Raw genomic sequence first — 24,544 nt, forward strand, 5'->3', positions numbered from 1 at the left:
AAACCTCAAAATTGTTTTGAACTGTGAGAAAATAGGCTACATACTCGATTCAGATATCCCCACACTACCAACACGTGCTACTAAGGTTCAGCGTGAGATGCATCAAAAGTGGATGGATGATGACATTAGAGTCAAGTGCTATATGATGGCATCCATGTCCAATGAACTCCAATGCCAGCATGAGAATATGAAGATTGCTAGGGACATACTAGCACACCTGCAAGAGTAGTATGGTGAGCAGAGTCGCACAGCTCGTTTTGAAGTGTCCAAGAGGCTCTTCAAGGCAAAGATGCGCGAGGGGCAGTCTGTCCATGATCACGGTCTTACTATGATCAAGGACCTAGAGGAGCTTGAGAAGCTCGGTATGAACATGCATAAGGAATTGCAAGTAGATCTGATCCTTCAATCCCTTCCTGATTCATTTGGTCAGTTTATAGTAAACTACCACATGAATAAGATTGAATGCACTAAGACTGAACTGATAAATATGTTGGTAACTGCTGAGGGAGCCTTGAAAGGTTCAAGGGGCAATGTTCTTGCTGCTGAGTTGACTTCTGGTTCCAAGAGAAAGTCTACTTGGAAGAAAAAGAAGCCTGCTAAGAAGCAGAAGAAAGACAAGAAGCCAAAGAAGGAAGTTCAAAAGAAAAAGGCTAATGACAAAGAAAAATGTTTCCACTGCAATGTCGACGGCCACTGGAAGAGAAACTGTCCTTCATACCTCGAGAGCCTGAAGAACAAGAAAGGTGACACACCTTCAGAAGGTATAGACTTGCTCATAATTGAAACTAATCTAACGGTTTCTTCTACTTCTAGTTGGGTTATAGATTCTGGTTCTAGTGCTCATTTGTGCACTACCATGCAGGATCTAAAGAAAAGTAGAAGGCCGGCGGAAGGTGCGGTAACCCTTCGGGTTGGCAACGGGACAAAAGTTGTTGCTGTGGCTGTGGGCACCTACCATCTGCGACTACCGTCTGATTTTAGTTTATTACTTAGAGACTGCTATTATGTACCTGCTGCTAGCAGAAATTTGATTTCTGTTTCATGTCTAGCACAGGAAGGTCATGTTTTTACATTTGACAAAGACTGTTGTTCTATTTATTTCAAAAATAAAATAGTCGCACGTGGTTGTATGATTGACAGTCTCTATCATTTGCATATGGATGTATCTGTAAATATGTCTGAGCAAGAAGTGAGTGCCAAAGGATCCAAGAGATTCAGGGATGAGATAAACCAAAAATATTTGTGGCACCTCAGGCTTGGCCATATTGGAGAGGACAGAATGAACAAAATGGATAAAGATGGGCTTCTCGGCTCATTGACTTCCGAGTCATATCCAGTTTGCGAGTCCTGTCTTCAAGGAAAAATGGCTAGATTGCCCTTTGTAGGACATGGGGAGAGGACCACTGAAATACTTACCCTGGTACACACAGATGTGTGTAGCCCATTCGATGTGCAAGCCAGGGGATGTTATTCGTACTTCATTATCTTTACCGATGATTATTCACGGTATGGGTATGTGTATCTTATGAGACACAAATCTGAATCTTTTGAAAAGTTCAAAGAGTTCAGAAATGAAGTAGAAAAACAAACTGGAAAACTTCTTAAGGCTCTACGATCAGATCGAGGAGGAGAATACCTTAGTGGAGAATTTCGGGACTATCTCAAAGACAATGGCATAGTCTCACAATGGACTTTTTCGGGTACACCTCAACTCAACGGGGTGTAAGAGAGAAGAAATCGGACTCTATTGGATATGGTCCGGTCCATGATGAGCTTCACTGATCTACCAATGTTTCTTTGGGGAGATGCCTTACTTACCGTAGTATATCTACTGAATAGAGTTTCCTCTAAATCCGTTCCTACCACACCGTATGAGATATGGCATGGTAAGAAACTAAGTCTTGGTCATCTCAAGATTTGGGGATGTCCGGCCCACGTCAAAAGACTACAGGCGGACAAACTAGAGGCTAGGACCATAAGTGCTCGTTTTATAGGATATCCTAAAGAGTCATTAGGATACAATTTTACGTCTCAGAGGATCACAATGTGTTTGTGAGCTGTCATGCCATCTTCTTGGAAAACCAGTTTATCCTTGATAGAGGCAGTGGGAGGAAAATTGAGCTTGAAGAGAAAGTCTCTGAAAAGCAACGAGTCATGGATCCTATCGAACCCATTCATACAGAGCCAGTACACGATGTCCCTCAACCACCTCGCAGATCTAGTAGGGTCTCCCATCTTCCCGATAGATACTTAGGTATACTAGAAGAGGATACCGAGAAAATGTTCCTAGTAGGAGATAGGGATCACACACAGGATCCCAAAACCTACGACGAGGCGATATCTGATATCGATTCCGAGAAATGGTTGGAAGCTATGAAGTCAGAGTTAGACTCCATGCATTCCAACCAAGTCTGGACCTTAGTAGATCCACCAGAAGGTATTGTACCTATTGGATGCAAATGGATCTACAAAAAAAAGATAGGTTCGGATGGAAAGGTAGAGACCTATAAAGCAAGGCTAGTGGCGAAAGGGTATAGTCAATGCGAAGGCATTGACTATCAGGAGATTTTTTCACCTATAGCCATGTTAAAATCCATCCGAACATTGCTTGCCATTGCAGCATTTCATGATTATGAAATCTGGCAGATGGATGTGAAAACTGCTTTCCTGAATGGATATCTTGATGAAGATATCTATATGGAACAGCCTTTGGGTTTCACTTCCAGTAATGGAGATCACAAGGTCTGCAAGCTACAAAGGTCCATCTATGGACTAAAGCAAGCATCTCGGAGTTGGAACACTCGTTTCGATGATGCAATCAAAACATTTGATTTCATCAAAAATGAAGAGGAACCATGTGTTTACAAAAAGGTTAGTGGGAGTGCAGTCGTATTTCTCATACTGTACGTGGACGACATCCTCCTGATAGGAAATGATATTCCCATGCTAACCTCGGTCAAGGTCTGGTTGTCAAAAGAGTTCTCCATGAAAGACCTTCGGGAAGCATCCTATATTTTGGGAATAAAGGTCTATAGAGATAGATCTAAAAGGATGCTTGGCCTATCACAGAAGATGTATATAGAGGAAGTGTTGAAAATGTTCAGCATGGAAAACTCTAAAAGGGGTCTCTTACCCCTAAGGCATGGAATTCATCTCTCCAATAAGATGTGCCCCAACACATCTGAAGAGATTCAACGCATGAGCAAGATCCCTTATGCATCAGCAATAGGGAGCCTCATGTATGCCATGCTATGTACACGACCTGATATAGCCTTTACTGTGAGTGTCACAAGCAGATATCAGTCGAATCTAGGTGAAGAACACTGGACAGCTGTGAAGAATATTCTTAAGTACTTGAGAAGAACTAAGGATTTATTCTTGGTCTTTGGAGGATCATCAGAGTTAAAGGTAGAAGGGTACACAGATTCAGACTTCATGACTGATGTTGATGATAGGAAGTCAACATCTGGATATATGTTCTTGTGCAATGGTGGTACGGTGAATTGGAAAAGTTCTAAACAACCGATCATTGCTGATTCTACTATGGAAGCTGAATACATCGCCGCCTTTGAAGCTGCTAAAGAAGGCTTCTGGTTCAAGAAATTTATTGCAGAGTTGGACGTGATGACATCAGATGCCATAACACTCTATTGCGATAATAATGGCGCCATAGCTCTTGCTAAGGAGCCAAGGTCTCATCAGAAGTCCAAGCATATAGAGCGGCGCTTCCACCTCATACGCGACTATGTTGAAAAGAAGTATGTCGAGGTGCCGAGAGTAGACTCCGCGGACAATATGGCAGACCCATTCACTAAGCAGCTGAGTCGGCAAAAGACTGAAGCCCACCTTGAGAAGATGGGCCTAAGATATATGACCAATTGGCTTTTTTTTTTAGTGCAAGTGGGAGATTGTTAGATGTATGCCCTAGAAGCCAATCTGGCTGACACATTGTTAATTCTAGGGACATAATTTTGTACTTGACTATTTATTATTGAATAAATAAAAGGCATCTTTTTATTCATATTGTTTATGTGTCTATGAATCGTCCAAGAATTAATAAGATGATGATGCGCATTCTTAAGAGTTAAGAATTTGAGCCATGCATCATTGATTATTTTCTGAATGCTCCTGATCAATGGATCATCATAAGAACGGTGATCGATCCGATCAGTGCACACATTGCTTTCCTTATGGATGGACGAGACTCGAGTCCACAGTGTGACGATACTGAAGTAATAGTGCAGGTGCTTGTTAAGAACAAGGGTACTGAGCGTGACCAAGATAAGAAGTCACTTGGATGTCTATCCACTCGTCAGTGACTTGCTTGATGTTGCAGTAGTGTGACTGGTCCTTTGACCTGCGATACTTCGGCTACTCACAGTGAGGTTATTGTAGTTTGACTGCACATATACATGGTCTCTAGCCATATGGGTCCATGCACTGTAGATTGGCTGCAGTAGGTTCACTGTAGGAGTAGGGTATGCACCTATAAGGAATCTATCGACCTTGATAGATAAGGAGAGATCCTATGTGATTTATAAGACTGAGTTCGTAAGACCTCGGCCGGGGCAGATAGCACAGTGGAGAAAGAGTTCTCCGCTCTCGAACTTAAGTCGAATAAATCTTGACATATAACAGACGAAGGAGTTTGACGAGTTATCCATGACCTCCATCTTGTAGGGATCCATGATAGAAGGACTGTATCACATGATAACTGCACCTAGAGGTCATCATTCTATTCTGTTGGGTAGCCACTACATGCTGCTAGGTGTCACTGGTAGATGGTGGGACTCACAGGGATTATCTCGATGATCGATTAACCCTAATGAGTAGAGTTGGAATCGTTCCGACCCATTGAAAGGAGTTTTCAATGATATTGTGATAGAGATCACAATATATCTCACTACCAGTCAGAATAGAACCTATGGGGTCACACACATTATAAGTATTGATCGATCCGATGGTTGAATCATGATTAGGAATCACAAGTAATCAATTCGATTGATATTCAATTGAAGAAGGAACAATGGAATTAATTAATTGGACTTAAACACAAATCCTACTTCGAGTAGGATTCCTAGAGTCTTAATTGGATTAGGACTGAAAATCCTAATTAGAGTAGGACTGGGATTCCTACTTGGAATGGGATTCCTACAATCCTAATTAGATTAGGAGTTTTGAATTAAAATTGAATTCCTGCTTGGAGTAGGATTCCTAGAGTCCTAATCGGATTAGGACTTCGGATTCAAATTAGAGTCCTAATTGGATTAGGACTAAAATTAAATAAGTCCTAATTGGATTAGGGTTCCTTAAGTCCTAATTAATTATTAATCTAATGAATCAACATGACTCCTAATTGGGTTAGGATTGAAGAGTTCAATTGAGTCATGGTTCATTCAAGTTCTAATTGGATTAGGACCAGTATAATTTGAATCCAATTGATTCATGATTTGGTTAAACCTAATTGGATTAGGGCTAAACCAAATTAGAGCCTCCCAATCCTCCTTAGAGGAGGATTAGGGTTAGCCCTCCCCCTTGTTTCTTTGGTGCGGCAACACAAGAGGGGCCGGCGCCCCTCTTGGAAATCTTTCAAGGGAGCTCCTAAAAGTTAGGAGCTCCACATGCTATTTAAGAGGAGGCTTTTGGGGGCTAACCGAATTATTGAAGTCCTCTTCTCCCTTGAGCCGTGAGCCCCCTTTCTCCTCTTGTTTTTCAGCCGCAAGCAAGGAATCAAAAAGAAGGTGATTGGCGGCCCTCCTCCATTCTTGCTTTCTTCTTCCAACGCAAGGAAAACAAAAGGGCTGCAGTCAGGCATTGGTTCTTCTTCAAGATCCCTCCTTCTTCTTCCTCCTCCCAAGTACAATCAAGGGTTGATTCAAAGGGAGGAAATCAGCCATCAAAGTTATCTCTGCAAGGGAGCTAGCACCTCGGGGAGATAGAAAGCTTGGATCAGTTCCTGCTTCGTGTGGATACCCGTAGAGGCCGGATACTTGAACGGCTTCAAGCGAACCTTCATCCAAAAACCACGATCATCAGTTTGCGGTGATCATCTATCCGCACAAGGTGAAGATCTGATCTTCTAATATTTTTAAAAGTTTTTAATCCTTATCTATCTACGAACGATTTTAAACAACGTTCATGCGATGAACGGTTGATCCCGCGCATGCCTCTTCCGCTGCATCTGAAATTTTTGAAATTTTTCTGCGGCATGGGCGGGTTTCTAACAGTTTGAGTTTTTCTAGTTTTGCGTATAGTTAATGGCATCAAATTTGCCAACCATCTTTCACATATCCTTTTAGGTGCATATCAACTTATTAGTAAACTGTCATAACCCAGGACCTCACTCAAAAAGGCTACCCGACTAATGTGAGAAGCACACGCTTGCATTCTTACATACTCTTCTTATTCAAGCCTCAACGTTCTCGTCAGGCTAAGGGTTCAAAGATTTTCAAATCTAATCACAAGCAAGACGATCAATCTATGGTCAGCCTCTATAACTCGTGCTACAATGTCTCCTAGTCTACATAGGCTATGGGACGAGTTTACTCTGATACCATTTGTCACAATCTAGGATCTCATGCAAAAAGACTAGCCAGAAGGTATTTTTTGGATTTTTTAGTCTTGTATAAGCACCCAACATCTCCTCGATGAATAACCGATGTGGGACTAAATACATGCCTGCATGGGTCTTCACATCAACTACTTTCAGTTATGAGGGCTTGTCCTCACTCTGGAGAGGACCTTTACGTCCATCCAATGTGATTTGAAGTTTGATTTTTGTTGTAAGGAAAGAGAAGAAGCATTAAGAATTCTAGTATGAGTGCTTGCTATGAGTTGAAGGAGCCATTCTTTCCATTTGATAGGTTCATCATGCCTCATAAAGGTGTCGATTTCTTCTCTCTTTCTTCTACGAGGCATTATTCTTATTCTCCAATCATTTTCCTTTCCTACTTGGTCTATTAGAAAGAGGAGGAAAATAGTTGCAAGAAATGAAAGTAAACTATGCCAATAAAAAAGATAAAGCAATTAAGGAAATTGACAGAGGCAACAAGAACGAGGTAAAGTGATGAGAATGAGGTAATGACCATTTCAATTCCTTTTTTTCATGTTACGGGAGTTTCCACCTATGTTACATCTCATGTTGTTAACATCTACTAGATATTTTTCTTTGCTTTTTATTTTCATAAATTTTTAAATCGTAGCACAAAACATTAGTTAAATAAGAAGAAGGGAAGGGGATGAGAGCAGGGTACCAAAGTGCCTTTTTAAAAAAAAAATAAAAAAGAGTGAGAGAAACTTATTCGCAGGTATAAATACTTGAGATGCACTATCGAAGATTCAAACCTAGAATTTCTGATTACTAAGCAGATGAGTCTCGACATTAGGATGAGGCCCAATTTGTACGATATAAATTGCTTTAATTTCTATTTTTACATGTTGTGAGACATTTCGACTATCTTATCATTTTAACTATATTAGATATAGTTTTTCCATTCCACATGATTACATCATAACAACAACATTTCACATCTGAGTGGTTTATCCTTATCTCATGTAGGAATCACAACTAGGAACATCTCGGGGCTCTCCAACAACTTTTGTCTTTCAAGAAACACATGGCAAAAAAAAGGGGTTGGATAGATCTTCTATTTTCAATATGGCCTCGGAAATAAACAAAGGAAAAATTCAGGCTCTAATCCATCCTATGATGCTAGCCTCCAAGCATTTTCCATCTACCTATGAAATTAATAGATAGTAAATATGAAAAGGAGTCTGAAGTGCTCGTTATAAATTGATTGAGGATTCAAAGAATTTCTTACACATCAATTATATAAGAAAGGAAGCTTAAGTTCTTTCAATCCAATTTTTTTCTTATGGTCCTAAAGTTATTATCACACCCTAGACCCAAAAATACATGACGAGCAATGTAGCAACCTACTAAATACGCATAATGATCAATATAAACCAGCTAACTACAATCCAACAACACAAACAGAGTAAATTTCAAAATCTTTTGACTCCAAATAATCAGAATTAGCCACGCACCAATCCCAAATCCACAACTAACAATGTCATAACAGAATATTATAGGAATTTATAAATAAGATTATAAAACAATTTAAATATTCAAGTTTCAACAAGTTCTACAAAACCACAATTTAACGAGAGTTCCAAGACAAAATTATGATGGCGGGTTGGGTCTAACTATATCTAGGACCTTTTACTATGCTCACATCGCAATCACTATTCATTACCTTTGAACTCTCCGGTGCTAAAAAGGAGAGAAAAGATGGGCGAGCTAAACACTCACTAAGTAACTAAAAACCATAAATGGAGAGATTAAGCGAATACTATAGGAAATGATTTGTACAAAATTAATGATGCATAAAACAAATTAGAACCATTAATAAAGATAGGATTTTCATAATCAATAATTTGTATACAAATATTTCCGCATAAACAATATGCAACCCATTTGTCCCAACCCGTATTTCATAGACAATTCTAAAGGGCAACTTATACATCAGTTTTCACAATCAATATATCATTTATACAAATATTTCTAATGTATAATAAATCATTTTTTGATTCAGTATCTCATATATAATTCCAGCAAGCAATTTATAAACTATTTTTGGAGCTAGTATTTCAATATTTATGATGACTTTACAACTCCAAGGTCCCAACTCTAATAAAGCTAGCCATCTCTTGTTGAGTTTGGGATTTGCTCATTTAGTTTGAAAAACTATGTATCAACAAAAATCTTGGGAATATTAGGCAACCAATCACCTATGAAATTGGCTCTATCATCAACAATCTATAAATAGCCATCATATTCATAATTTATAATCTTTTTTATAACACAGGACTCTTCCTGATATTCATCCCAAGTCAATACCACTAGGCCCCCCAAATCTTAACCAAAAAAAAATTAACTCTTAGTTTGTTTGGAGCACCTAAATAGATAAAGCATATAATTTGAAGTAGGAAAAAGAATAAATCTAAATACATAAAATTCTGAAATCCAACTTTTATCAAAACTCCTCTCAAAAGAAAACACTTCTATTTAAAAAAAAAAATTATCCCAACAAGAGCATGGTATAACTAGAATAGCCTCTTTGGTATGGGTTCAGATGATTATGGTGCACTTAGGATGTGAGAATTTTTTTTTATTATAAAACTAGTAGCTGGTGAATGATTACTTCTTTCAGGCTTAAAGAGTTAAAGTCTCAAAACATATAACTTTTCTCAAGGTCTGAATCATCCAATTATTCATTTTTGTCCAACATATTTTAGAAAAAAATATCTCAAGAAAAAGGGTAACCCCTTTTCTCTGGCTCTTCCATTGCATTATGTAGATTCTTTTCTTCTAAAAAAAAAGTGTAATAATAGTGAGTTGGATGCCAACATTATGAATTTGTGGAAAAGTATGATACTAGATGCTTTACCGCTATTTTTTTTATTAATTACATACTTATTTTTGAATGAAAAAATTATTCCTGCTTCATGTTTCTTTACTATTAAATAAGTTATTCTATGATTTATTTTATTTTATTTTATTTACTTGAAATATTTGTTGTTTCTTTCCAATACAGCTAACAAAAACTATCATGTTTGAGCATTAACCTGCAAATTAATAAATTGTCCATCCAAACTCAAAAAAATTTGTTTAAGCTTTGTCAATCATAGTTTTAACCAAACCCATACACATATTTACTCAAGTTCAGAAATGTTGGAACTCAGCATGTTTTTGAGATAAGCCTTAAAATATGGCTTGAAATTAGCTTGTTTTTAGTTGTATGAACTTTGTAGAGGCCATCTAGAGATTTAATTGAATTTATTTTTTCCATCAAGGTTTAATTCCCATGCCTACAAGAGTGTTGTAATACATTAAATTTTTTGTTAATTATAAACCATATCAAAATTATCTATACAATTAATTTAATGAAAATTTAAAATTAACATAAAATTAATTAAACTAATGTTTCAGAAAGCTTTCTAATGCCCACGTGCAACGCACGTGGCAAAAAAAAGCCTACGTTCTAGCATCGGTAGCCTTTCTCGGTTCCGACGGGGCTTCTGGAACGACTCCAAGCCCTCCTGTTCGAACAGTATCAATTTATCGGCTCGCTGTCTCGGCTCCCACGCTGCCTTCCCCTCTCTGTCTCTACGCGAGACATGGAAGAACGCGGCAATCTCTCTCCAAACCAAAACGCCAACCCCAACCCTCCGAACCAGGAAGCGGGGGCGCCACCGCCGGCGGCGGCGGCAGCGGCTCCTCCGGCAAAGAAGAGGAAGCTGGAGGATGGGGGGTTCAGGAACACCCCCTACTACAAGATTCGCTCCTTGGTCCGAGATCTTCGCCCTTTGTTCCTCGAGGTGATCCATACTTTCTTCTTCTAAAATTTCGTTCTTCTAGCTTGTTCTTTCGCGGTTTGAGCATCTCTCGTGGTGTAGAGAAAATTCGTTTTCTGTAAATGAGGAGATGGGGCTCTGTCAAGACTGGTTCTTTCTTGTTCTTCTGTTGCTTTCTTGGGGCCGAATGGTTGCAGTGATCAATATCAAGGCTCCATTAGACAACATTTAATGTTATTTGTGCTTTTCAGGGGTTTCTTTTCAATATTCTTCTTAAACCCTAGGAAATTTTTCTTAACTATGACCAAGATTTTTTTTTTTTGGTAAATGTCAACTGAGATTGGATCAATTCCCCTGACTAAGAGGAGCTCTTTAGGTATCTGCATACCCCATTTTGTTGCCGGATTTCAACTAGAATTTGTACCAGAAGAGCAAAATGGAGGTATTTACTCATCAATTTCCCAGAGTTTGTAGTGGATGCGCAAGAATTTTAGATCAGATTAGTGTTGAATTGTAGAGTCAAAACATATCAATCAATACACTGTAATAAAAATACATTTAGCCGATCTGATGAAATGTAGAAGAGCCTCTGCTGATTAGAAAGAGGGAGAAAAGAAAAAGATTGAAGTTATTCTTGAAGGTTGAGAGGATCCAATATCTGGGTTTTGATTTCAGTTGAGAATAAGGGGCAATCGTCCAATTTTCTTCGACGATTCCATTTTCAAATATATATTGGGAATGATAAGACCAGTGCATGCTAGGAAGTTTCTTCATGGTTTGATGTCCTTCTGCAAAACATTGCAACCTTGATCTCCATCAAGTTTTGGAGATTGAACAAGTCTAAATGGAGTTCAAATTATGCTGGAGCTTGATATAAATGCAAACGAAGTTCTTCAATATCAAAAATATCAATGAGACATTTTGTCGAAGATAATTAAATTTTAGGGTTCAGGGGTTCTTTTAGTTTTCCAAAAAAATTGGTATGAAAAAGCCTTAAAAGAAATAGTAGATATGCTTTAGGGATGAAATAAGTTAGTTGTAGTTTTCCTGAGCAAACAAAAAGGAAAAGAGAAAATAAAAATAAGTTGGTTGTGGTATCAAGGTAGAAGTAGATATATACATATCTTTTAGTTGTTTACATATTAAGACGTTACCTTAACCCATGTTTCTTTTGTTTATATTTTTTTGCCAAATTATATTGTTATCATCCTTGAAATCTGGTTAATTGACATGATTAGGCTTTGATTTTGGGTTATTTTTTCTTTTATTTGCTTAATAATAGGCCACACATTTTGAAAAATCTTCTGAATAGTTCTATCAAGGAGTAAGAAATGTAATAACTAGTTGTATTGGAAAAGCAACAAATAGATAATTTTGCTAGTGTTTTAGCCTTCCAAGAAAAAGCAAGTTTGGTGTCCTTTTCTCTTTCTGGCAGATATAAGTAAAATTTTATATTGTTTTTTTTTCTTTTTTTCACATTTTTCTTCCTTTGTGAAAATTTTGGCTTGGGAGTGCCCCTTTGGTCGTGAACTCAATCTCATTCAAAAACTTTTGTAAAACTTGAAATTAATTTCATATATTTGGTGATTTCTCAGAAAATCAGATTCTTCTTGTGCAAGTATGATTTCATTACGACTGCAAAGGCCATGAGTTCTTCTTGTGCGAGTTTCTTGAGACATTTATTTCTCAATATAAAGCATGTTATAATGATTTTTGCAGATAAATGGTGTTACTATTCTTTCCTTCGTAATTACACTTTTGATGTATTCCTACGTTGTAATTTCTCCAACATATGATCGAGCCAATGAGCAAAAGGAGTTCGAGTTTGAAATAGCTGCCACTTATTCTCCATCAACCTTTGCTAGCCTTTACATAAGTAAAAAATTTGCTATGAAGCACTCGAACCACAATTTCTTTCCTAAATCCTTCAGCAACTTTACCTAGTTGTTTGTATAGATGATTTGCAACCATAAATCTTATTTAACACATAAATTTGCCTCAAATATAAGTTTCCCTAGACATTTAATTAATAAAATTAATCAAGTTTCTTATTTACTTGTCTATCAAATTACAAACATCATGGTGCACCCATATTTCTTCCAACATGCTTATTAGATGGTCAAAAGTTCCGATATAGTCTTCCATTTCCCTTGTGAAAAGGCCTCCTTATAGAAGATATCAAGGAGGCTTAAGCCATGCCTCACCCTTATGGTTTCATTGCTATGTGAAAATTCTTAGAATTGGTTGTGGTAAAAGGTTTCCCAAATTCATATAGTTTGTCATACTATTTCTTGGATAGCTTTCCTCTTTTTTGTTGCTGCTATTTGGTCATTGCGGTTTCAATGGTTAACACTTTATCTTGATCCACTGGGCTCTTCTGGATCTCGCATTGTGTATATTTATAGGTCATTGGTGCATCCTTTCAGGTAGAATCATCAAAGTTGATCACCTCTTGCTTGTGAGAAGTCTATATTATTGGTAATGAGGATCGGACCAAGAGATGAGCCTTTGTTTCATTCCTACTTTATTAGGCAAAAGGAATGACTAGTTGTAGCAGATGTAAATAAATAACTAGCTGTGGACAAATCATGATGAACCATCTTTTGTCTTGAGTAAGGAGCCAGATAAAGAGGCCAATCTATGGAATTCAATTTTAAGGGTGAACATAGGGAATTCAAAGGTTTTTTTCCTGATAATCACATCATCATTAACCTACTGCTAGAGAATCAAGAAGATTCCAAATGATTAGGTGGAGATTCGACATAATATTATTGGTAAGAATGGAGTTGATATAGATGTTACCATTCAAGTATCCAAGAACTATCTTAATGCTTTTCCTAAAAGCTGTAAATGTCAAGCAGTAAATTGATCAAAAAGTTTATGTATTGTATTGAGGAGTTTGATATCTTGCTACCTTGTTTTCTTGTGATAGGAGATTTACAGTGTAGTATAATTGTAGCTATTTTGGACTCGAATAAATTATGTAAAACATGTTTATTATGGAGATGAAAATACTGAAGAACAATGAACAAGCTGGTTTATATGTTGCAGAAGGTTCAGATTGTACTAGTGGAACATTTGGGGATGTGTCAACAAAAATATGCTATTATGCATGCTTGATCTTCAACAATAGCTAACTTGCCTAGTGCACTTGGGCTTGTTGAAGTGTTAACTTTGGTTAATCTGGTATGTTGAATGATATCACAATTATACCTTCTATTTCCTTGGTGATAATCATGTCTTTGAAATGCCACAAAAAATTCAAGAGGATTTTGTTGAAAGGCCCCAATAAGATGTAAATATAATTGAGGTGGAAGATTAAATCACATCAAGTGATCATGATGACGATTTAGGCCCCATTTGGGGAAGCTTTTGGAGGTCCAAAAAGCACTTTCTAGCTCTCCAAAATCACTTTTGGATGAAAAAGAGCGTTTGGTAAAAATTTCGAAAAGTTGTTTTAGCTTTTTCAGAAAGTTAAAAACAGCCATTTGGGAGAAGCTCCATTTTGGAGCTTTCCAAAAAAGCTGTTTTGAGTTTTGTCGGAAAGCTGTTTTTTTGACCAAAATATCTATAACAAAATATAATAATTACATACTTTGTCTCTTTATAAACCTAAAAATCTGATGGAGCCCTAATAAAAAACCCTAGCCATAGATCAGATTTCCTTCCATGCAAAAAATGGTATTTTTGTTTTCTATTATTATTTTATACCTTTATTATTGTATTATACTATAAATATAATATTATATTACATTATATCATAATACATTAATATGTTATGTTAAATAATTTAATATTATGTTATATTACGAAAAATTAATTTACACTAATAATTATAATATTTTATACCTTTATTATTGTATTATACTATAAATATAATATTATATTACATTATATATAATACATTAATATGTATGTTAAATAATTTAATATTATGTTATATTATGAAAAATTAATATATGCTAATAATTATAATATTTTGTATTGTTATTATTGTATTATACTATAAATATAATATTATATTATATTATATCATAATACATTAATATGTTATGTTAAATAATTTAAAATTATATTAAATTATTATGCTATAGTATACAATGTTATATTACCATATTATAATAATATTATATTATATTACAGTAATATTATAATATATCATATATTTATATATTAATATATGTTATATTTTATTATGCTCTGTTGTATGATACTATGCAATGTCTTTTATGGTAATTTTGTCATACAAAAGTACTTTCTCAGTTTGTTTACCAAACACATATTAAAGTGCCATAGCACTTTAGAAATATAGTTACCAAACAGCAAACAGCTTTTTATAAAAGCTCTACTTCAGAAAGCTCTACTTCCAACAGCTCTACTTTCAAAAGCTCTACTGCCAACAGCTCCCCCAAATAAGGTCTTAGACATTTAGCCGCAAGGAGCAATTCTAACTTTCATGTTAAGGGAGTTGATAAATAGATACACAACATTGTGTGTAGTGTGTACTATATGCATAGGGCTTGTAACATTGAAGATAGAACTAAATAAGAATGCTTGGCTAATGAGGGTCCATAAAACTGACACCAAACGGTTGGGGTGATGGAAGCCTCTAAAATGTAGCATCCAGTGAGATGGTTGACAGAAGACAAAAAATTTTGTTTGTTGACACCAAAGAAGGATGCCCCTGTCATATCTTCACCGCGAGCTTTCCTATCAGCAAGATGACAGCAAAACATCATTATGTTTTAGCTTGTTTTAATAGCAATGCTTATGTGGTTTCAGTTTCATTTCAATTAGAACAAGGTAAGAGATGGGTGGAAAACCATTTAAATTCAAGGGTGGGTCATATAAGCGGTCAACATCATTGAAGTTGTCTTCAATATTTTTGAGGCTAATGAACCAAGATATGGAGATATTTGTTGGAGGTTTTTGTAGTATAATTAGTTGACATTGTGGATTGTAACATGGATGTTGAGCAGCACATTTAACATTTTTGGCAGGTGTTTGAGTCTTGACAAATTTAAAAATGATGTGATACCATGACTGACAGTTTGATTTTCCTGCACTTGGTCATATCTTTGTGGAATTCAAGGTGGACCAGGATACAGCCAAAGCTATTCTTAGTTGCCCTGATCATAATGTGAGAAGAATATCTGGATTAGTAGCCTTTACAGATTACTTTTCTCTGCTATTTGAATTGCTATTTCACTGATTTTTTGGATGGAGTTACTTAAATTGAGGATGCTGAGAAGTGTATCATGTTGGTTAAGAAGGTGAATCAGCACAGAATTAGCGATTTGGATATGTTTTTGTGGACTAGCTACCTGCCTTATTTACTCAATCTTGTTGGCAGAGTCTTGTGTTTTATACTACAATATACACTATCACTGGCAGCAGTGCCTCATAACACTGGTACCTTTTTGGTGATCTACCACATATGCTAGTGAAGATTGGGGATGGGACTGATGGAGCAGTAATAGTGACTCTGATCTGTGTCTTCTGAATTTTATTTTGACTCACCACCATATATTTTTACATATAGAGCAGTGTGGTTACTTGTTAGCATTATTATCTTAGTACATTTTTGCATATATAACTTGTGATACCCAATATCAGGGCCCGGTCCATTTGACTGCCCCCCCCCCCCCCCCAAAAAAAGGAATGCACGTGCTGCGCATGTGCGAAGAGTGAAGAGACTCCCAATGGGAGTTTTCTTCCTCCTCGAGATCGTCCGATGGAATCCGACTCTGGGTCGGATTTCAGTCACGACCAAGGCTATTTAGAGCCCCTTCCTGGTCCCTCTTCCACTTATCGGACATTTGCAGCCTCGATTGGAGCTTCTTGTTAGAGGATTTCTTCGAATTTGTTTTCGACCGTTGAGCGTCATTTGCATTGTGGCCATTGCCAAACGCCGCCAGAAATCGGGTAAGGACCTAGTCTCCTTTGATCTACTCATCTTCTCATTCTTCCAAACTATTTGGAGCTCCGATGCCGACTAGTGATCGCTGGATTTTGGCCGAAAATGGGCACAACCCTGTTTCTCCTATTTTGATCGACCAACCTCTTTTTTTCTTGTTTTCGGCTAGTTCCGCTGTCGACGTTGTTGCCAGGGTCTCCCTCTAGTTTCCCACGGTGGCTTATGGCCATGGCCAAAGTTCCGACTGTCGGAATGCCTCTATTCCATGATTTAAGGGGTTGGAACTCTTGTTTTGATCCATTTTGGTGCTGTCGGCCACTAGTCACTGCTGGCCGCTTGTTGGCTGGCCGTGTCTCTCCGGAGCTCAGGCACCATTGTAGCCACCCTTCCTTCCTCTTTCTCTCTTGGCTAAAGAGAGACTCTGCTTTCTCTTCCTCTATTCTTTCTCTTGTTTCTCTCTACTGAACTTTCTCTTTCTGCTCTCTCTAGAGATGTTAGATCTAGTATGGTACTTCTCTTAGTATTTTTGGATCAACCCTGGTGAAGGGCCTTGATCCATGGTCGTCGAGCGGAGCGCCAGCCCCACCTTGGCCCTTTTCGAATACTGTTAGAGTTGGTCAACCCCGATTTTTATTGAACTACCTTTACCTAAGTTTGAGTATGATCAGATGAATTTTTCTTTGATCAAACCGACTGGGGTGTTGGACACTTTTGCTTAGTAAGCCTTATGAGGGTACCGGAACTTCGAATTTTATTCTTAAAGTAATCATGATTATGTTTTAATAAAATAATAATACAATTTTGGATATTATGTTCTGAAGGAGGATTTCATGATTAGTTGGATTGTCTACTCATTGTTTGTGCAAGGTAAGTAATGATCTATCTTTTCTAGATTTTTCATTTATATAATTTTACTTTTACATCAAAGAAATTGTTAACCGATTTATATGTGATTTATGAATTTTACGAGATGATGTTTTGAATGAAAAATAGATATGTAATTTGAAGTAATATTTTTCAGATTATTGATATATTGTTTATTGATCTTATATCGTATATGCATATTTTGCTCGAATTATGATATATATGTTATTTGTAAAAAGAACTTGACATATATCATATTTGAACTCTCAGCCTGACTAAGTTTTAGACCCTGCCAATTGGGGGTTATGCATTGGCACTTTGATTATTATTGAGCTCATTGATTCTGCTTCTGGCCCTGCCAATGGATATACATATGATATTTTGGTCTCCTCCGCAAGACATAAGTATGGTTCTATTTCTAACCTAGCTATAGAGTATAAGTGTGGCCATAGTGCTGTCGAGTTGAATGTAATTTATTTCGAATTGAAAGTATGATTATGTATACCAATATTTGTAAGAAATTAGTTTTACTGACTTTATGCTTGAAAGAGAATTGATTATATTTTTATACTAATTTATTGTAATTTGTATTTATAGTTTATATTATTTTATGAGATATTTAGTTAAGGTATTCATTACTTATTGGGCTGCCGAGCTCATGATCCCTTCTTTTCTTCAGAGATGCAGATACTTAGTTTTGAATGCAGATCCTACTATAAGAGTGAGACTATAAGCGAGATTCGACAATATCTACATAATATAGAATTAGTGTTATTATAATCTTTGTATCGGGTTATTATTTAAGGTTTAATTGGTGTAAAATTTTTTATTATTTGTTAGTTCGATTTGGTAGTTAATTCAATTATGGCTTATAATTATTTAAATTATTTCTGCTGCGATGTTTATGATATCATGATGAGATGCCTTGCATATTTGTGGGGAGAGTTCCTTATGAGTATGCGGCGGTTGCCACGACCCCTGGCGCGTGATCTCGGGTCGGAGGAGTGACATAATTGAAATGAGATTGTGCTAAATTTATTGAAATAACATAAATAATCTTACATATATGACTGGAAGCTCGGTGCGTGAGAGTATATTCATATTTCATTTTTGAAATTTCAGTCATATAACAAGTAGGAAAACAACTTATGCATTTGATGTGTAGTTTGTATTTCAAGTTTGATGTTGAACTATTCAGAATCTTGAAGCTTGTTTTTCTAAGAGTAACACCGTGATGTTTTCGTAACCACTTTTGTTTACTTTCCTCTACAATCATTTTAATACTGTTTGTGCATCTTCTTGAGGATTTTTATCTTGTTGACTGCTTCAATTAACTATTTCCATATAGATTGATGAATTTTGTTTTCAACTTGGAATTGCTTGTTCCTACAATGGTTATAGAGTACATAAAAGTTGAAAATGTTGCATCATCTCAAAAGTTGTATTTGAAATTTCAGCATCCACATGAAATTTACTCTGCTAATCCTATTGTTTTATTTTGTAAAGCTTCTCCAGACCCCTGACTTCCGGAACGGCAAAGCAGCTCATGACATTCGAAACCGTAAGTTCCAGGTTATACAAGCTATATGTACCTGCAGAAAAAAATTATTCAAGTACTAACCATGTGCTAGAGATTCTTTAAGATGTTCCTACTAGTATATATAATTTATTCTATTTTTCACTTATCAAGTGCCTCAAGTAATAGGATTCATGAGCATATTGTTCTAGATTGGTAGGCTTCTTGTTGCACCTTTTATTTTTTTTTTAATTGATGAAATCTGTGTTCTCACATTCTTGATTAGTCTCTAGTCATTAAGAAAGTCATGGCATTATAAATAGTAAAACAGTTTACAATGCAACATATTGAGATCATAATATGTTGTGCAATGGCAGATGGGTGTAGGTTAAGATTTGACAACCCTGTGAATCACCTTGATCCTTGAGTGTGATTCATGAAGGGCTCTGTTCTCACATTTAAAGGAGGTATTACATCAGAACCAATGGAAGTTAACTTTTGAGGTGAATGCATACATATTAAAAGTCAGAGATATTACAAAAACTTTTGAGTGAAATTTACCGATGCATGCTCACATATTTTAAGCTCGCTCTGCATCTAACCAAATATTCTAATAGTAGAATTCTTATTGACAGATGCTCTAAATTGCGACAAACGGATGAATAATATCCCATTTAAGAATGGGGAGTGGGTTGAATCAAATTAACACATTTCTTGTAGTCATGCATGAAATGATTCCACAAAATTAGTTGAAACCTGCAAGTAAAAAGTGAAAACTGTTTTAATATCTTGGAGATACGTGCTTAATTACATAAGATGGAGTCCCATTATATGTATAAATGAGACAAGATATTCTTTTTAACATCTTAGGAGTTAGCGAGTTGTTCTAACTGCTTTTAAATCAGTTTTCTGGGTCTTCGGTTGCAAATGCTATTGCCTCGACTTCTCTCGCATCCACCCAAATATAAGATGATTCAGCATGTGTTCCCAAGTTGAAATATACTGGCATATCAGACAATTGAATTCACAATGAATTACATGCATATTTTGATTATTGAGTTGTCAATCCTGGAGAGACTTGTAAATGATACAAGAAACAGAAAATATGATAGCCATGAGCAATCAATGATAAAAGAAGTTATTTTCTTCTTGTTATATCTTTTTTTAACAAATATTCTTTTTTTGCATTAATAGAGTATGTTTTGTCTGGATTTCCCCAAATCATGATTTCTTGCTTTTGCTGAGTTGTTTAGCTATAATTTTGATGCCTGCGGATATGCAAAATTAACTAGAAAGTATTTGAGAAACTTATAAAATTCTATCTTTTCTATTAATGTCCATGAACCTCACGGATGGAATGCAGACCTTTCCAAATCTCTTTGCCATCTCATAATCGCTAAGGTTAAATAAAATGTTTGCCACCTACTATGTCATCGTTAACTTTTTCATATCGACAATATCCTTTGGGTACATTGGAATCCATATCAGCTTCCAAATTGGTACCAACACTTATCCTTAAACTATTTTTCCATACGCAATAGACACATCTACAAATAGCTTCCTACTGATAACTAATGCCCCTTGACAAACCATTTTCTCCCACACTAGTGCTATTTCTATTTAATCTTACACACGAATTTCCAATACAAATGCACCATCTCCATGTTTGTGGGTCTTTTTTCTTCAGTTTGGCCATACACATGTCTATGCCTAGATAGATAAAGCTTCCTTCCATGATTGCCGCTGCAATAAACTTGTGGCACTTATATTTTTCATATTGACTTTGTCATATCTTGATATGAATTATATGCTTTCGTTATATTTTGATGCAAATTAACTGCTATGCTGTCAGCACATATCGGCACTTGGAGTTATTGTATTGCTAAGGTGCCGTTTGGCATCACCTTTATTTTTCTTATTTTCAGAAATAGAAAAACAGAAAATTTGTCTCTATTTTATTTTTAAATTTTTAAGAATATAAACATGTTTTGTATAGTCAATTATTGTTAGAAGCATAAACATGATGATGGTGGCCGGATGGCGATAGTGGTGGCGGAGACAGTGGAGGCCATAAGTGGTAGCAATGGTGGCAAGGGTGCTAACGATGCCGTGAGTGATGAGGGTGGTGAGGGCATGGAGTTGATGGTGTGGCAGAGATGGTGGTGGTAGTGATGGTGTGGCGGAGGTGCTAGTGGCAACGATGGTGGTAGCGCCTGTCAACGATGGTGGTGTGGAACCAATGGCGGTGGCAGTGGCTACAATGGTTGTGGTGGTGGAGACCGCAGTGGCGGCGAAAGTAATGGTAGAGACGATGGCAGTGGTGGTGGTAGCGATAATGGCGATGGTGAAGGTGGTGATTAAAAACATGAGTTGCTTGTTTTTAAAAATACTGGAAGCAAGAATTTCTTACTTTCATTTTTCTAGAAATAATGAAAATAATTTTTGAAAATATAAAAATAAAAATAATAGCATGGCACATTTTTTTTGCCTCAATTTCTGTTATTTTGTTTTTAAAAATATCTTTGCCTCTGTTTCTGTAATTTTGTTTTTAAAAATAAAAAATTAAAAATTAAAATGATGCCAAAATTTCTTAATAGAGAAGAAGTTAAGTTCATTAGTTTGGTCTCCAAACGATAAATAGGGACAAAAAATTTGAGATGTTGTTGAATTGATAATTTAATTTCAAGGAGCCTTAGGAATCAATCTGAGGAAGAATTTAAACCTCATGTGAAGAAAATTATTGTTTTATTAAATAGGTAAACACCATAGATGGGATATTCATATCCTCTTGGTCCCGGTAGATTCGATAGCTCATGATTTGTATGTAACCTACACAGAGACTTAAATTAGGATTAGTGGGGAGCCCAACTGGGTTGATAAGGGAGGAGCTCATTTTGAAAATGCGTAATAAAACTTTAAAAGACAAGAGCCAGGTTTAGCTGCTCTTCCTCTCTCCTTTCTTTATCTTATTCTTCTTTCTTCCTTCCTCTACTTAGATTTCTCTTCTGCACTCTCCATGTCTCGCCTATTCTTATTTACCTTCTTTCATCATTGTATGATCTTATATTGCAGTGACCTATCTACATATGCTGCTTTTTATTTAAAATTTCAAATTGGTTTTAGAGATCATAAGTAATTGGATCATGGAACTTATGTCCTTCCTCTATTTCATTCACTCTACCAATATTTCGTTATTGATTCTATTGAAGTATGAATTTTAACTTTTTTGCGGACTCCAAACATAAGATTTACTAACCTTTATCAACAATAAACCTTCATATAGTCCCATATAGTATTGAGATCTAGTTTCTTAACATGCCAAAAACAGTTGGAACTAATTTGCATCTTTAGAAACTCTCCATTTGCAAATATTACTCAAAAGACATGTCTTCTACCTTGTTCTTGGTGATAGAAGAATCAAATGATGTCTTCGCTCAAACTGTAGTTCCCTAACCTGCAGGTCCACCCATGCTCGAGCAAGCCACTCCCAAGTGATCCTCCATACTTTTGGTACTAGAGCAAAGATACCTGCTCTGTTTGTCATCCTTTTATTCATCCAAAGACCCCCTTCCCTCCTTCAAACAAAAAAAGAAAAGAAAAGAAAACTTATTTAAACAACCTTTTCATAATTTTCTCTTTTATATAATGCTACATAATGCGATCCCATACCCAATCAAACAATACTATGTCCCTACACGTTGGTAATGAAGCGGCTTCATGGCTGATCAATGGACTTGGTCTTTTCCATTTCATTTCAAACTTGCTGCAGGATAGATTTTTCTTTGCTTTTGGACAGTGGCCGCTGGTTCTATCTGTTACTGAAAGATTATTGCTGGATTTTGTTGTAATGTTACCGGGCAGCTAGTGACCTGCAACATTACTGTTTGATTCCAGCTCATGACTTTTTAAAACAATTCTTTTTTTTTTTTTTAATAACCGAACCTTTTGAACTCATTGTGATATTAGGATTTTACATTCTCGTTTTTGGCATAATTCACACACCTTGCGGTAACTTGCATTGCTGTCTGTTGGTAAGCTGCATATATAGTAATTTCGTGCTTTTAGCATTACAGCTCGCGCATGATGTCTGACATTTGTATATTCTTTTTTTCTTGTCATTTCATTGATAGAGATGAAGATTATGTTGGAATTGTTAAAGCAACTGAATACTGATATAACAGCAGAGGAAGAAAAGCGGGCAGCACAAACTCAATCTGGTGAGGCACCTAATGTATCGGACAATATCATGGCACAGAAAAGACCTCAAGGAGCAAAGGTTACGGAGGTAACAGAATTTGCAAAGCAACTGGAAGAAGTGGTTCAGGAGACTTACATGATTGGTGGATCTCCAGTTGGTTGGAACTTTCTTGTTTACCCTGGAAGTAAACCACTTTATTATGGTGTAACAAAAGCCAATGTTCTGGCACGCCGAGCTGCCAAGTAAAATGCAATCTGATGTCAGTTTCAAACTTTGATGAGAGAATCTGGAACTCACCAGCCTGCACGAACCAGGCAAATCAAGTAACCAACTGCTGAAAGCCTGAAATCAGTGGGATATAGAAACTCGAGGGATGATGTCATGTGTCTGTCAAATTTGGGGAGTTGTAGTTAGTCTTCAATCATGAAGAATCATATCATATTTATGCCTTCTCTGTACTTTTGGCATTTTAAGAGAGTCAAAGAAGGCATCCCTTCCTCTGTCTTATGTAACCCTCTCATGTACTTCATGCGAACCTGTAAAATGTTGATACTATGATACTGAGTTTGCATCATTCCAACTTTTATTAGAACGTGGTTTCAAATTTTGGTTCATATGCAGCTGGTTTATGTGGTAGCATGAACTGTGGGAAATCTGGATATGCATGATAAATATAAACTGGTGCTTGTAATATCGTATATTTGTACCCAGAGTCAGGTGTGAGCCTTTTTTCCCATGTAGCAGCTGGAGTTTCAGTTCGTTCGACAGATGTTTGAGCTTGTTAATGCAGGTCTTTTGCGAGGGGCTTCCATCAGGACTTAGCTGGATAACTTGCATGGTGTTACATTTTAGATGTCTGGTGTGATCTATTTATTATATTGAGAGTTTATGATATTATTTTTCCTTGTAAGATTTGGATTACTTGAAAGTGCCAGCTTTATCTGCTGGTAAAGTTATTGGTTGTATAATTCCTTGGATTTGCATCCCATTTTCATCAGCAGGATTTAGATTGTCAGAATCCAGGTTCCATCAAGAGGGGCGAAGGAAAGCCAGCACCATTCCCAGAACCATCAGTGATCTGTGTGGTATGTTATCTCACTTTAATATAATTCTAAAAAACTACAAGGAAAAATTGATTTTATTCACATGATAACTTGTATACTTTGTATACATGGCAACCACATACTTGCCGATTTGTGATAATTACAAGTGATTATTAGTATTAAATTTTCCATAATATCAATAATTCCAAATCATGTGATTTTCTGAACACATAATATTAGACTATGCTAGTAGCTGTGAGGCCCCTGGGAGATTCAATATTAACTTAGTCTGGTAAATGCTGTGCTTAGTTTTTATAATCAAATGAGACTGAAAGCACCATTTCTTTTGACTTTAGATGTACATGATATTGCTAATTTAGAGAATTGCTTGAAATTGCAGATAAAGGATTTTTTTAATTATATGTAGTTTGTTGCGTGGGATAGTCTTTATGTTCAAAGAAAACAAAAGGAAAAGAATTGGGCAAAGTCCAAACATGGTGGCATGATATAGTTCATGATTTTGCAGTAATTATTTTTTCTTCCATATTTCATGATATAGTGCATGAATATGGCACTGCTTTTCTGAATATATCATGTGGGTTTGCTGCTCCATCCAGTTTTGAGATTTACCAAAATCATAAATGCTCTAC

At 36.3% G+C, this 24,544-nt stretch overlaps 1 protein-coding gene across 2 annotated transcripts; it reads left to right on the forward strand.

Annotated features, from left to right (window-relative positions):
* Nucleotides 1–10,061: 10,061 nt before the first annotated feature.
* LOC103719371 lies at nucleotides 10,062–23,465 on the forward strand. 2 transcript variants are annotated; one of them, XM_008808580.4, is made up of 3 exons: nucleotides 10,062–10,380; nucleotides 18,653–18,698; nucleotides 22,784–23,465. In XM_008808580.4, exons 1-3 carry the CDS (start codon nucleotides 10,180–10,182, stop codon nucleotides 23,095–23,097), a joined length of 561 nt encoding a protein of 186 aa, XP_008806802.2. In that variant the 5' UTR covers nucleotides 10,062–10,179; the 3' UTR covers nucleotides 23,098–23,465. The 2 variants fall into 2 exon arrangements, with proteins under 2 accessions (XP_008806802.2, XP_008806801.2); XM_008808579.4 differs by having other exon boundaries at nucleotides 10,064–10,380; nucleotides 18,644–18,698.
* The last annotated feature ends 1,079 nt before the right edge of the window (nucleotides 23,466–24,544 follow it).

The sequence above is a fragment of the Phoenix dactylifera genome, unplaced genomic scaffold (genome assembly GCF_009389715.1).
Source record: "Phoenix dactylifera cultivar Barhee BC4 unplaced genomic scaffold, palm_55x_up_171113_PBpolish2nd_filt_p 000412F, whole genome shotgun sequence".
Taxonomy (NCBI): Eukaryota; Viridiplantae; Streptophyta; class Magnoliopsida; order Arecales; family Arecaceae; genus Phoenix; species Phoenix dactylifera.

What these genes read in the sequence shown, in the direction of transcription:
- LOC103719371 (XM_008808579.4), top strand. Translation starts at nt 10,180, where the DNA reads ATGGAAGAACGCGGCAATCTCTCTCCAAACCAAAACGCCAACCCCAAC. An exon ending in TTCGCCCTTTGTTCCTCGAG is followed by an intron (nt 10,381 to 18,643) that starts GTGATCCATACT and finishes TATTTTGTAAAG; the next exon opens with CTTCTCCAGACCCCTGACTT. An exon ending in AGCTCATGACATTCGAAACC is followed by an intron (nt 18,699 to 22,783) that starts GTAAGTTCCAGG and finishes TTTCATTGATAG; the next exon opens with AGATGAAGATTATGTTGGAA.